We start from the raw sequence: 16110 nt of genomic DNA on the forward strand, positions 1-16110 counted from the left end.
TATTAGAAGTATGGATTATGAGGTACTAGAGAAAGGTGACCACCTATCTATTAAGGCTATCAGAGATGGTTTGGTTCATTTTGAACAAACCAGAGGCACAAAGCAGCGATACCACTAACAGGTCTCTCAACTAGACTGTCTTTTGAAAGGATCAACAAAATGAAAAGTCTTTGAAAAGATTAGGTTCCTGATTGTAGAAACAAGTAGTATGCATAAAAAGTGTAAAGAAACTGTTGCCTGAGTGGGAAAGGGATAAGTTGTTTAAATGTTTCCAGGAGAGGAATAGAAGCACTGTCTGAAACTCCAATAAATAAAAGGACTGTATGTCATCAGAAATGGCCCCTAGGATGAAGATGAAATAAATTCTCTATGAAATATGTGACTATTAGCACCAAGCTCACACTAGGGCTGAAGTGAATCAACACTCACTTCTGAAATCTAGGACCTTAAAAAGGTTGTTTCCTCCATCACCATCTTTACCCTTGTTTCTTTTGAGAATTTCAAGGATCAATGCTTCCAACTGTTCAAAATTACAATGTCTATGATGAATATAATGTATTTGTGTTTATCTTTCTCTTCTATGGTGACATGCTCATTTTTTACGTGAGGCTTCAGTTAAGAGTGGAAATAGGAAACAAACTTTTTGCCTACTGCCCATGTACACTTTTGCCTGGGAATCACCAGGCAAAGCCCTTCTGGAGTTCTAACCTCTTAAATCCTGTTGTGTGCGAGCACCGGCCATGCTTTGTCTCGGCATTCGAAGAGAAGTTCTCAAAGGTGTATGTCTCTGCTCATCCAGGTAAGCAAGGTCCTCCAAGTGGGCAGAGCTGGTGGCTGACAAGACAGAAAAGTTTAGTCAGAATATGCAAGTTTAGAAAACTTTCAGTTCGTTTGTATCATCCCAACTTGGGTATCATAGCTCACTCCAGCATATACATCCACCAAGAGTTTGCTGAACTCACAGTCCTTGTCAGTGTTCCAAACATGTGCCAGGGGAAAATGTCAAGAGTTGTCTTCAGCTCCTTCACCACTATCAACTGCCTGAGCTTATGAAGAGTACTAGCAACAAGCTGGCAAACACATTAGTACCTGACAACAAAAATTATTAATATTTTGCTTCTGTGGGGTCACAAATACCATTTGTAGAACAAGGCATAAACACCATCAGTGGAGAAACATGTTCCAAATTATACTGAGCTGTAAGAAAAACATGAAGCTCTGTTTTCAACATTTTCCCTTTATGCTAAACAATGAAATCTGAAAACAATTTTCAAGTGTATATATCTATTGGAAAGATGGGTATCAGGACAACAGAGAATTGCTGAAGAGTCTTTAGGGAACTGCCAATGTCCATGAATTCCAAAAAACACTCAGTGGCTCTCTGAACATAGTCAGGTAATAATGACCCCCCACTGCATGTATAAACCCTTTAACCCAGCCACAACAGGGAGAGGGAAAATGGCATGGGAACTGGCACTGCTATATATTGAGAGCTGTTGGGAAAATTCACAATGAACCAGAAAGTGAAGAAATTAAGAATCAGGAAGCACCGAAGAACAAAACAGTTTTTAACAACAGCAACAACAGGCCCAAACTTCTGTCAGAATACAATCATTTAGAGCTTATAAATTATTAATTAAATTGCTGGTTCAGTTTGTTGCTAATTATGTACGATACTGTGCCGGGGGTTATTCAGTTCTTCAGTGGAAATTATTTACCAAGAGCTTACTGTGTGCCAGGCCCTGTTCTTGATGCCCTCCCTGGCTTAGCTGCCAGCTTACCTCTGGTGACTGTTTGAGTAGCTGAGAGGAACCAAAATGAGATCACTCTTGGCTGCAGAGCTCTAATGAAGATAATGTCCATATCCTCAGTTGATATAAGACACAAGCAACAATCTAAGGTGGATTATGACTAAGTGGCACAAAGAAAGTCACAAAGTGCTCTCTGAGCTGAAAAAGGTGAGGGGGGAGATGGAGAAAAACAGAATGGAGGTAGAGATAGACAGAAAAGAGTAAGAGAGAACATGTGCAAGAGATATATACTCCAACCTTTAACTACTGCAATTACCTCAGTTACTTGGGTCTACTGGAAACCTAGACAAGAGGAACTTACCCAAATTTATATAGTTTCTATGAGGAAACAAAAGTCTCTGAAAGCTCGTCTAGGGAAGTAAACCAAGAAAAGGAAGTCAAATGCCACATTACACATCAGTAGGAGAAAGTCTCAGAGGAATAAGAGATAATCTTGATCTCCGCATTCTGAAATTAAAACTATCCAGAATAGATTACTTTTTAATCTTTTATTTAAAAACACTGGAGGCAATGACTCTTACACCATTCCCACTGGGAGAGTTACAGAGGAGTAAGAGATAATCTTGATCTCTGCATTCGGAAACTAAAACTATCCAGAAAAGATAACTATGTGGTTCTGTGAATTAGTTCTTTCTTATGTTTATTAGTCCCTCCTGCTTTAATCAAAGTCTGTTTTCCTTTGTTTGGTTCTTCGTCTATATTTGTGTAGCTATCAAAAAAAAAAGGTAAGAAAGAAAAAAAAAGGAGCCCTCAGAATTCCCATCCCCACAGAGCCCTCCTTGGAGGGGAGAAATATTAGCATCAGCTGAGCAGGGCGCCTTACACAGAGATCAGTTTCAGCTTTGTAGGGCCTTTCCTCCAAGTTCCTCTGGTTTAATAACCCCAACCTCTTCTTGTGACACAGGCTCTGAGGTGGTAGCTGCTTCCTGCAGTTGCCAAGTCCATGATAACTCAGTGTTTTCTTTTTCCCTCTTCAGTTCATTTATACATAGTCAACCATTCTTTACATTTCAGATTTTCTGGTAAAATAACTGTGGTTTCTGTCTCCTGGCCAGCCCCTGACTGATACACTATTGAAAATAATGGAGCAGTAATCCTTTCATATATGTGATGTTGATAATAAAGCAATACCACAGAATGAAGATGTGAAAGGAATCTTCACGGTCACCTAGTCCAGACAGAGGTCAGCACACTAAGGCCTGCAGATGAAATGTGGCCTGCCGCCCATTTTTGTAAATAAAGTTTACTGGAACACAGCTTTGCCTGTTCGTTAAGCATTCTTTTACAACAGAGTTGAGTAGTTTTGAGAAAGGCCATATTGGCCTGCAAAGCCTAAAATACTAGCTGGCCTTTTAATAAAAAGTTTGTTGACCCCAAACTAATCAAATCCCCTCATTTTACAGATTAGTACTCTAGAGTGACTTGTCTACAGTGAATCACTCATTTTTGGTAGAGCCAGTCCTCAAAACCAGTCATCTGGTCCATCAGTCCAGTGAGTGCTATTTGCACTGTGCCCCTTCTCCCCTTTTCAAGATAAATAGATTTAATTCTTCCTTAAAAAGCTTATTTTTCATCCCTTCTTCATCTTTGTCACTTTCCCTCAACTCCCTGTTTTTTATGGCTTCATACAGCAGTAACCAAATGTGGACAAATAAAGACCTTGTAATGCAAAGTGAAGCTTACTAAAACTCCACACTGCAAATAGTTTCCAGAGTAAGAAACAAAAGAACAAACAAAAGCCCCCAAATTTGTTATTTTTTTATGAGAAAAATACATATAAGGTACTTCCTAAAGCTGATAAACTGAAGAGTAATATGAAAAGAGTATCAATGACAATGAGAACCTTTTACTCACATTAAAATAAAACTCAAATGAAACCTTTAACAGCTGGATGAGTGGGTTAGTTTTGGGTTGCCACTATGGCAATATAAATGGCACATTATATAATTTTAAAGCAAGGTTCTCTTACTAAAATCGTTCTATATGCCAATGCACTAAAATGGTTTGATACGTTTTAATAAAAAGAGAACGTATATTTCATTAACAGTAGGTAGAATGATATAGCAACAACATGGAGTGGAGCAAAAAGCTGTGTTAAGGAAAAAAGAGCCCTTTTTTCTACATTTTTTCTGTATTATATTCATCTATGAATCTTTTAAAGATTAAACTCAGGGAGATCTATACTTTGAGTACAGATTTGAATAACAGATAATTCGTTTTAATTTCTCCTTACTGAAAAGACCTCCTGGCAAGTACTTTTAGCCCCAGCCTTACTCTCATAGGGTCAGCTTCCTATTCAAAGAGCTGCTGACAGCATTTGTGAAATATAAACGTTGAGTGTGAACTTAACAAGCTTTGCCAAACGAACCTTTAGTATCTTAATTCCTAGGAAAATGGACATCAATTGTCCTATTGCTTTCTTTCACAAAACCAAGCAATGTAATAAAGATATATTTTGGAATGAGCACACGTCTCAATTTCAGTCAGATGACATTAGGAGAAAAATACAAATACTCTAATTATTGAGCTGAATGAACGGTTCATTCCTCTACAAATTCAAATACTCGTAGGCAAACAGTGAACTAAAGAAAAGCAGTGCTCTTCAGTATCGAGTGCCAGAGCTCTGAAGCCCTGATTCAGGGCACAGACAGATCTCAAATCGGCTGATGGGGAACTATTGTTTTAATCCAGGTTGCAAATAAATTATGTTTAGTGTTACTCAAGTCTATTAAAACATTTGTTCTTTTTCTTCTTTTAGCAATCAGTATCTTCTTTTTGTTGATCTCTGAATCCATCACAACTTCCTCTATCAGATAATCCAAAATATTTTTTCACTGCCTTTATCCCTTATTAAATCATTATTCTCCTTAGTCCTACTTTGTTTCTCACTGCTTCATCATTTTCAAAATTCTTGCCCATTATTTAAAGGGCTATGAGGCAAATACTGGAAAGATGAACCAGGAGACCTGAAACTCTGTTAGCTGTGGCCCTTTGCGGTATTAGTTGTAGAGGTGTACTCTCCTTCATGATCACTTGAGTCTTTTCCATTTGCAAGCTGTGTTAAGGAAAAAAGGCCTGATTCAGGGCCTTTCTTAAGAAAAGGATCTTAAGAATCAGGTAAATGCAAAATAGGAATCATGGGGGATTTAGATGAATCCAATCAGAAGCTGTAATGGGGATTTTATAAAGAAGAAAATATGGGCTTTTCATAGTAGTTTGTCAAACATTTACTGTCGTAGTTTGTCAAACATTTACTGTCAAACTTGCTCAGGCTGCCTTTTCTCTGCTTCTCTAACTGATCGTCCAGTCAAAATTAATTACTTCTCCCCTTTAGCAACCGCATACATGTACTGCTAATTAGAACCTGTGTTATTCAGCTACTTGCCTACATGGCTGTCTTCCCTTGTTATAGTAGGTTCTGGAAGGCAAGAAAGCAATGTCTGATTTATCTTTGATAACCCTGTCCCTTCAGAGTAAGTCAAAGTACCCTGCACATAATGCTCAATATAGAACTGAATTCCAGACTAGTCCTACCTAGATTTAGATATATGCCTGGCTCTAGCTTCACCCTTCTCATTGCTCTGTTTAATGCTTACTAGATACCACTATGATAATATGCTCAGCTCCAATGATGTTCATATAAACTTCCTTCAAGTACTGCTGACCCCTCTTCCATAGCACATATTACTTTCTATCATACTATATAAATTACTTATTATGTTTATTTTCTCTGACTAGAATGCAAACTCCAAGGGGGGGTGGGATTTCTGTTTTGTTTACTGAGGTTTCTCAAGTGTTTTGAACAGTGCCTGCCATATATACAGTACAAGCTCAATAAACACTTGTCTAATAACTGAATAAGTGTACCTAACATACACTTTGTATTTTGGCTACATTTAAACGATCAGTGAATGACAAATTAGGTTTTGTCTTATGGGGTTATTTGAAAGCTAAGGATGAAGGAGGTGGCTATAGCAACAATGCTTTTAGCATATCTTCATCCCATACAAACACCAATGGCAGATCTACAGGGACATACATATTCCCCCCTCACAGTAGTACTTACTGTGAAACTGTCCTGGCAAGTCTTTTTGAGATAGTTCCATCAAGTTAAATTACTACTATAATATTTAATGAACACTTTCCAGATACAGGCATAGGAGATAACTAGGTAAGCAGAAGTGAAATGAAGAAAGAGGAAAAAAAAATCTACAATAAAAAAATTTTTATGTGAAAAGAAAATGCTTTAAAAAGTAAACTTCTATGTAAAATCTATCTCTAAGTAAAGCTTATTTCGTTAAAAATCCTTGTTTTCAGAGAAGGAAGAGGAAAGTGGAAAAAGGGAACATACATATATTTTTTGAGATCTCATAGGATTGGAACAGCTGATTCATTTACAGAACATTTAACTGACATACTTTTTTGAAGTCAAAATAACTTAACAAATAAGTGGGCAGAAAAAAAATCCAGCAGACAGCATTTGGTACAAAACATTCCAGAGGCAACTCTATACTGAGTATGAAACCAGTCTGAATTGTTTCTTCTTATATCAGTTATCATTAGTGCAAACAGATTTTAGTAGCACGATTGTCATTCTGGCTGACCTGAGCAGGGAGCTTGGAATGACGTTATGTTTGCTATAGCCTGGGCAAGAAGCCACTCTGCTGTCCTTATACCCTTGATTCATAAAGCCAACATTCTGACTGCTGAAAAGCCCATATTTTCTTCTTTATAAAATCCCCATTACAGCTTCTGATTGGATTCATCTAAATCCCCCATGATTCCTATTTTGCATTTACCTGATTCTTAAGATCCTTTTCTTAGGAAAATGTGCAGCTCCAAACATTAACAAGTAGATGGTGAGAGTTTATATTTTAACTGACTTCCACTGCTTATATGTTTCCTTGACAGACTCCTCATTTTCACACAAAGCACTGAGGACAGCTGCTGCAAGTGAGTATTTCCTGCTTCCCACATCCCTCCAATTCCCAGCCAATCTCATTTTAAGACATTAAGGATGACCATAGACATCCTACTCTGATAATTTCTGCCATGCAACTGCAAGTCCACAAGGTTCTCTAATTCCTTCCAACACAACGAGCTTAAAAAAATAAACATGCAGTAGTGATTTACATTTTGAAAACAATAAAAGAGAGTAGTTTTTATTTTCTACATCTTAGAATTTTAAAGATGTAATTACATCTAACTTTATACTCAGAAAACTGAGCTACTCCCGGAAAAACTCAAGCCTTGATGGTAGAGATTGCCCAAACTCAGCTTTAATCACTTTGTCATTTGAGTTAAAAGTTTTTATTTTCAGTAAATAGCACTACCTTCATATGTGGTATATGGTGGAACTTTTAAATGGTACATCTTCACTTGTTTGAATCTTTATGCTCTTAAAGTGTACAGCTTTTGGACCAATCTAATGGATCAATATATTTATACTTAATAATCAGACTTCTATTTTAATAGTTAATAAAGAGTACATGGCTGTTTTAAAAATTTCCTTACATATATTTTTTCCATTTATGTTGCAGGTGAGTTCAAAGCTCAGAAAAAAGTTTAAAAAAAACATCATAAACATTTGCATATGTACTGACCCCACTTCTTCTAGGTAAAGTGTTATAAAAGTGCCCTTCCCATTCTTTTTTAAAATCAAGGGTCTTATGGAATAAACAAAGACAATTTTATTCTTTATAGAGTTCAATGCAGCAAATTAATTTAAATAAGTACTGACCCCACTTCTTCTAGGTAAAGTGTTATAAAAGTGCCCTTCCCATTCTTTTTTAAAATCAAGGGTCTTATGGAATAAACAAAGACAATTTTATTCTTATAGAGTTCAATGCAGCAAATTAATTTAAATAATTCCTTGACAATTTCCTAGTCCTGCCAGAAGATGTGGCCCCATAAAGATGCCAATGAGCTCAGGCAAAAGAGGGTGAGTCTCTTCCCCAAGCAGGGAAAAGTCTGTAACACAGCAAGGACCATTTAAACGATTATTCCCCCAGATTTTCTGAAGTGACACGAATGATATTTCACATCATTATTCAACATTATTTCGTCTCTAAAGTAGTTATATTATTCATACTGAGATAAAGTTTTAAAAAGAAGGGAAATTTAAGAGTTGGATTTGAACAAGGTCTTTTATAACTGGCATTATTTTTTCCCTCAACTGTTCATATGCTTAGAGTAATTTAATAAGTATAAATAAATATACTGGGTTTTTTCCCCCTCTATTTTAAGCTATCTCGTATTTTAAATCCTCAGTTACTCCTGGTCACCAAGGAGATTTGAGTATTTGATCTTCCCACACTTTGGGGAACCACTCATATGTGCACATTAGAAAATAAAGGAAAATAAGTATTTCTAGAGCTTATAGCAAGAGCTATTTCTAGAGTATATCTAGAGAGGACCTCCAGAACTAAGAAAATTTGTTTTAAAAAATGATTTAGATACCTAATCATTTTAACTATTAGAGGTTGTGGTCTTACCAAATGTTTATAATCTATTAAATTTTGAAGATAACTGAGTCCTCTGGTTTATAGTTCACTTTCCTGACTCTTTGTGAGGATACTGAAACCATGGTTTCCAGATACAGAAAACAATCCAATACAAACTGTTCCCTGACCTGTGACTTGCCTGTAGGCAAGATCTGTTTATATTACATTCAACAATGACAAGAAATAATTCTCTGATGAAGTATGCTCATACTTCCAATACAGTCAATTTCTATTACACCCACAGTATAAAATCCTATTCTCTAGGACAGATCTATCTGGCTTCTTTTTTTTCTTTTCCCTTTTTAACTTTTTTTTTTTTTTAAGATTTTATTTATTTGAGAGGAGAGAGAGAGAGAGAGAGAGAGAGAGCGAGCACACCAGTGGGGGCGGGGGAGAGAGAGAGGGAGAAGCCGACTCCCTACTGAGCATGGAACCTGGGATGATCATGACCTGAGCCAAAGGCAGACGTTTAACCGAGGCACCCAGGAACCCCCGATCTATCTGGCTTCTGACGGTACATTTACCTTTTACCCTCTTTTTGAACAAGCATGATCACTATTACTTAAAAATCTGAAAATCTGTGCTAGCCAGAAAGGCCCTAATTATGGTATGAACACTGTGATAAATGGAAAAATAATCAACAATTATGGTCTATGGGCATAGCAACATAGGCTAATGTTATCCCTTTTATTTTTTTGACCATGGGGGAGGGGCAGGAGAGGGAAAAGAAGAGGGTAGAAAGAATTTAATTGAGTATAGAAAATATTTTCCAATACTTGAATTTAAAACAAATAAACGTGAATAACAAAGAAAAATCACTGTTTTGTGATATTTGATATAAACAGTGTACCTTCTATTAAAAAGATAAAAAATGACACCAAAAGCATGATCCAAAAAAAAGAAAAATTTGATAAATTGATGTGATCAAAATGTGCTTCAAAATACATCAATGAAAAAATGAAAAGATAAGCAACAGACTTGGAGAAAATATTTTGCAAACCCATCTTTTGATAAAGCATTGTATCCAGAATATACAACAAATGCTTACAACTCAATAACAAGACAAACAATCCAACAACAAAAAAAAAGTGCAAAGGATTTGAAAAGATATTTTACCAAAGAAGATATGTGAATAACTAATAAGTACACAAAATAAACTCAACATCATCAGTCATTAAGAAAATGCAAATTAAAACTATAACAAGATAGTATTTCACACCCACCCAAGTAACTATAATAAGAGATAAGACAGTAACAAATGGTAGAGAGAATGTGGAGAAACAGGAATCCACACATACGTTACGGGTAGGAATGTAAAACAGTGCAGCTACTTTAGAAAACAGTTTGGCAATTTCTTAAAAAGTTAAACATAAATTTACCCTATGATACAGCATTTCCACTCCTAGGTATCTATCCAAGAGAAATGAAACCATATGTCCACCCAAAGACTTGCACACGAATGTTCATAGTAGCACTACTCAAAATAGCCAAAAATTGGAAAAAAGCTAAATGTCCGTCACCTGGTGAATGGATAAAATGTGGCAGAGGCATACAAAGGAATACTATTTGCAATAAAAAGGAACAAACTTCTGATACATGCTATGTCATAGATGAACGTCAACAACATTATGCTAAGAAGCCAGACACAAGAGACCACAGACTATATGACTCCATTTATATGAAATGTTCAGAAAAGGTAAGTCTACAGAGATAGAAAATAGATTAGTGGCTGCCTGGGGCTGGGGATGGGAATAAAATTAATATTAAATAGACATGAGGACCATGTCATCATGACATGATCTTACTGGGATGATGAAAATATTCTAAAATTGATTTATGGTGGGGGCACCTGGGTGGCTCAGTCATTAAGCGTCTGCCTTTGGCTCAGGTCATGGGATCCTGGGATATATCCCAGGGTCCTGGGATCGGGCCCTGCATTGGGCTCCCCGCTGTGCGGGAGGCCTGCTTCTCCCTTTCCCACTCCCCCTGCTTGTGTTCCCTCTCTCACTGTGTCTCTCTCTGTTAAATAAAATCTTTAAAAAAAAATAAATAAAATTGATTTATGGTGAAGGTTGCATAACTTAGTAAATATGCTATAAATTACTAAATTAGGTGGATTATTTGAAATGGGTGAATTTTATGATATGTAAAATATAACTCAAATAATTGTTTTTTAAAAAAAGGATAAATTCACACAGAGACTGCTGCTTCAGGACTTTATCTAGCTAACACTGAACTAAGGTGGCAGTTAGAATCACTTCTGGCTAGTTTGGGTACTGATCCTAAGTTTATGGTCTCAACAAGTGGAATACTTTTAGTAAACTATCCATTTGTTGGAGTTACTAGGTTATTTTTAATTTTTATTTATTTTATTTATTTTTTGAGAGAGAGAGAGTGGTGAGGGGCAAAGGGAGAGAGAGAATCCTAAGTAGGCTCCATGCTCAGTGTAAAGCCCAACACAGGGCTTGATCTCATGAGATCATGACCTGAGCCAAAATCAAGAGTCTGACACTTAAACGACTGAGCCACCCAGGTGCCCCCTAGGTTATTTTTACTCAACATTAAAAATAGGTATTTCTTCAAAGATCTAGTTATGTCACCAAGAACCACTATTTCTAAACAAAAGGGAAAATTCTTCTAGAAAGACAGAAGCCTAAATACTTTATACACTTTTTAAATTGAGGTATGATTTATATATGTTAACTATATAAATCTTAAGTGAATAGCTCAATAAATGTTTTTATGTGTACATACCCATGCAACCACCATTCAATCAGGATATAGAAGGTTCCCTTGATATTCCCACCAAAGGTAACCACTACCTTAGTTCTAACACCATAGAAATGACACAGTTTTGCCTTGTTTCTCTACACTTTATATAAATATACGTATTTCACATAGTATGCTCTAAGATGTTGTCTTGGGTACAACATTCTTTTCACTGTTGTATAAAATTTATTAAACCAGTCTACTATTGATGGACATTTGGATGATTTTCAGCTTTTGGGTATTATGAATAAAATGGATATGAACACTCATATTTATTTATATTTATTTTAGTTATTTTTTGGTGAATAAAAGGGCTTTTTTTTCCCCCCAGTAGTCTCCATACCCAACATGGGGCCTGAACTCATGACTCTGAGACCAAGAGTCATGTGCTCTACCAACTGAGCCAGCCAGCTTTATTTTTGATGGCCATTCTATGCAGGAGTGGAATTGATAGGTTTTAGGTAACATGCATATACAGCTTTAGACACCTTTAATAGATCTTGCCAAGCACCTTTACAAAGTGCTAGTTCCAGTTTATTATTATACTCCCATTAGCAATGTATGACAATTTGAATTGCATCACATCCACACTAACACTTGGCATTGTCATTCCTTTTAATTTTGTGGTTATCGGGTATAGTGGTATCTCACTGCCAGGAAGTGGGAAGGATCTGGTATTTTATTCTACTTCTAACAAGCCGGGATGGTGGAAGACATGAGACATCTAGATCAGAGATGAAAGACGTTTCATTACTCAGAAGAACAGCAAAAGCCAGAGTATCAACAATGGAGCCGCTCTTCTGAGGCAGAATTCCCACAGGCAGTACAAAGAGCTGGGTGATACGAGCAGATGCAGATGGGTGCGCTGTAAGAGAGGCACACTGTGCCTACAAATTACTTTGTGTTTTCCAGGAATTTATAAGTGGAATCATATAGTATATTCTCCTTTTTACCTGACTTCTTTCACTCAGTGTAACTATTTTGAGATTTGTATGTGTTGCTGCAGTATCAACAGTTCATTTCTTTTTACTGCTAGGTAGTGCCCATTGTAGGATATGCTCTAATTTCTTTATCCATCCAACTGTTGGTGGCCATTCGGGATGGTCACAATTTTTGGCTATTAACAAATAAAGCTGTACATCTTTGTAAGAACATATACGTTCATTTCCCCTCTATAAATCCAACTGATTTTTTGACCTCACATGTCTCTTACATATATTATAATCATATTTAGGTATATATTATGTATTATATATAGAATCTTGATATTATATGTTTTATATATATATTTAAAGATTTTATTTATTTGAAAGAGAGATAGCAACAGAGATAGTGAGAGAGAGCTTGAGCAGGAAGGAGAGGGAGAAGCAGACTCTCCGCTGAGCAGGGAGCCCAATGTGGGGCTCAATCCCAGGACCCTGAGATCGTGACCCAAGCCGAAGGCAGACACTCAACCAACTGAGCCACCCAGGCACCCCTAATATATATATTTTAAAGACTCGTAAGTTATATTAACCTTTGGAGAGGGGTACTAGATGGAGAGGGGAGTGGCTCTTTCTTTTGTATTTTTTGTTTGAATTTGAATTTTTATTTGATTTATATATATTTATTATGTAACATATATGAATCTTTAATTTCTAGAATGTGTCAGCAGGAACCACTGGGCAAGGAAATTATGGCTCATTTTTGTTTTGTTTTCTTCTTTGTATTTCTCTGTATTTAAAAAAAAATCTAATAAATGCTATTTTTTAAGGCAAAAAAGAAGAAAATCTCCCAAGCCATTTTCTCAATTCTACTGATACCTGGTGATTCACTCCCTATAATTGTGCATAATACCAGAAGCTTTTGATGAACTATTTTCTCTAACTCCAGGCTCTCCTCCTTCAGTCCATCCTACAGGGATGGGTTTATATCCATTTTTCTAAACTGCAAATTTGATTATACAGCTCCTGTTTATACTAACTATCAACAAAATAAACCCAATCCTTATCATGAGAGCACAAAGGGTCCTTGCTATCACCTGCAACATCATTTTTACTATTCCTTCATTGTACCCCAGGTGCTGGTCATGCTAAAATGTCAATGATCTGCCAAGTTCCTTAACTTCTTGGTGCCTCCTTCCTCTTTTTTCTGTCCTCCTTGTGACTTCTCACTCATCCCTCTCTGTGATGTCTTCTATTCCTCTCTACCCTCCCCTCTTAAAAGATTAATTAATTAATTAATTTGAGAGAGAAAGAGAGCATGAGCTAGGGGGAAGGGCAGAGAGAGAGGGAGAAGCAGACTCCCTGATGAGCAGGGAGCCTGATGTAGGGCTTGATCCAAGGACCCTGAGATCATGACCTGAGCAGAAGGCAGATGCTTGACTGACTGAGCCACCCAGGTGCCCCTACCCTCTTCCTTTGCGCTCAGATGCTTCCCTCCTCTGTGTTTCTATGGTACTTTATAAATTACTGTATTATAGCAGTCATCACATTGTAGCTGACTATTTTACAAAAACAGCAATGGATGTCAATTAGAATTCCATCCTGTAATTCTCTGTAAAATTCTTATTTTAATATTTGCTGAAGTCAGTGTCCCAAAGAATATGCAAAACCTTACTGAAGTCTAAGTGTAACCACAAATATATTGATGCCTACGAGGGGTAGAGTTGCTAAATGGCAGTTAGCAAAAAATATACCATGAGAAGTAGTTTAGAAGCCCCCAAAATTCAGACTGGATGACAATTCCCTGAAGGTTGACCAATTTAGAAGATTTTATTAAGTAACTAGAATATGAGCTCTTACAAGATAAAATTCTAAATAAATCAAAGTCTTACAATCCATGTAAAAGAAAGAAGGTACTCTTCACCTGATAAAATGTTGCTTGCTTTGTTAAGTTTTTTAAAAAACATTTCAACTGGCATTTTTTACCTGGTGATTAAAATACCTGGTATAGAAAGCTGGGTTCTATTCTTTGTGATAGAGCTATACAGTCAGTTTCTTCTATATGTATTAGAGAAGTAACTGGTAACTCATTGATAATTCTGACAGTTGCCTTGTGCTAATTTCTAGAAAGTCATAGTGTTAGAAAACTTTACAGAAAGTGAGGGAAGGATATTATTTGGCCAATTAGTCCTGGACAACTCTTTGTACAACCTAAGGTTAGTATCTGCATAAGGTAAAATAATGAATCACAGATATTTATGCTCAAGAAGGGCAAAGTGCTTTATAATTTCTCCAGTAAACTAAAAAGAGGACAAGAGAAGCTTATACTTCTGACTCCTACTAAGTGCTCAGTGTCCTTCTACAATAATAGAGACAGAATTTTTTTTTTAAGATTTTATTTATTTATTTGACAGAGAGAGACACAGTGAGAGAGGGAACACAAGCAGGGGGGAGAGGGAGAAGCAGGCTTCCTGCTGAGCAGGGAGCCCGATGTGGGGCTCGATCCCAGGACCCTGGGATCATGACCTGAGCTGAAGGCAGACGCTTAACAACTGAGCCACCCAGGTGCCCCTAGAGACAGAATTTTCTTAGAAATCACTGCAGCTTAGTTAAGAAGTAAAGTGGGATGTACCATTAAGGCTGGTAGCTATATTTCCTCAATTTTATGCAGGCAAGGATTTAAATGTTTCTCCTCTGGAAAGACTGAATTTGCTTAACGCTTTCTAAGTTAGAGCATTCTAGGATTCTAATATGACATCATTAGTGGGGATCAACATATTCCAAAGAACCTATGAGAGAAAAGTTTCTGTCACTATTTAAAGTGAATAATCTTGAAAAATTAATACTAAAATAGCCTACAGTTACTGACCTTCCAGATGAGCCATCACCACATAATCGCATGTGATGACTGATGCTGATGGTCTCCCAGAGGATGGAACAAAGAGTAATGTTTTAGAAAAGGTACAAAAAGGCAAGAAGCATCACACTATCATCTTTATAAAATAAATCATTACACCTGGGAAATAAGAGCTCCTAACTACAATAAGTATTTTATTACCCTGTGTCAGCAAGACAAACCTTTCAGGCATTCATCAGGCAAATAAGAAAGACAAACATAACTATGATATCATAGTAGGTACAAAGTCTAGATGATGTTGCATTTTGAAAATGCCAAAATGCCGACTATTCTGCAAAAGCTCCTGGTCTGAATTATTAAGTAGCAACTTAGCTATATAAACAATATCCTTTGACATCAATTCTGAACAGCTGCTAAAGGATAATGACTCCATACTCCCTTTATGACTGCAATTGCTAGGAGTGTTTGAGTTATTCTTTAGCAATGTAGGTATCTGGTGATTCTTCTATGATAGGATGGCCAGGGTATTGTGAAAATATTGAGCTCTTGGACTAGGAAGTTGAATTCTTGCCTGCCTGCCACTCCCTCAAACTATGGACAATGATTTCTGATAATACAACTTCTACTGAAATACACATCAATTTAATGATGTTTTTTAAAACTAACATTTTTCAAAACCTCAAATTGAAATCCTTTCAAAGACTTTGGATGTGAAAAAAATACATTTAGAAATTCAATAATATACCTTATAGGTTTTACTTCTCATTTTATGTATGCTGTTAACACATTTTGGGAGCAGAACTAAACAACCACTTGAATATGAGCCTTTCCCCAGGTTCAAAAAGATATACACATGCATATTATCCAAACACAAAAGAACAGCTTAGTCAAAGAAGATGAATGGAAAATTCTATTAAAGCAGAATTTACTTTCATTTCAGTATATACACCAGAAAAATGGTCAATTTTTAGAAAGATCTTACCTGCTACTGAATTTGGCCGTGGCATAAGATATAGAGGAATAGACTGTACTGATTGCGATAAAACTGTTTCCAAATTCCTTTCTGGGATCTTATTCAGACTATAGGTGGAAGCTGTCATGTTTTCATCTACTCGATACAAACAGGAATCCATGCTGGATTTTTGAGACTGCCAAGGTTTTAGGTTTCCTCCAGATCCTAATTCTTTACTGCTTTCCCCAACATATTTTGTGCGTTCTACATTTTCAGAATAGCTTGTCAACGTAGC

General features: G+C 36.5%; 1 protein-coding gene across 1 annotated transcript in view; it reads right to left on the reverse strand.

Annotated features, from left to right (window-relative positions):
• The window catches only part of TANC2 (tetratricopeptide repeat, ankyrin repeat and coiled-coil containing 2), a 347897-nt gene that overhangs the window by 107642 nt on the left and 224145 nt on the right, over positions 1–16110 (reverse strand). The window contains exons 7-8 of the mRNA XM_028087521.2: positions 15846–16109; positions 709–834 (exon numbers count right to left, since the gene is read on the reverse strand). Coding sequence (XP_027943322.1) covers positions 709–834; positions 15846–16109 — 390 coding nt within the window. The remainder of the gene's footprint in view (positions 1–708; positions 835–15845; position 16110) is intronic.

The sequence above is a fragment of the Eumetopias jubatus genome, unplaced genomic scaffold, assembly GCF_037043125.1.
Source record: "Eumetopias jubatus isolate StellerSeaLion01/CBP00866 unplaced genomic scaffold, mEumJub1_p1.0 scaffold_10, whole genome shotgun sequence".
NCBI lineage: Eukaryota > Metazoa > Chordata > Mammalia > Carnivora > Otariidae > Eumetopias > Eumetopias jubatus.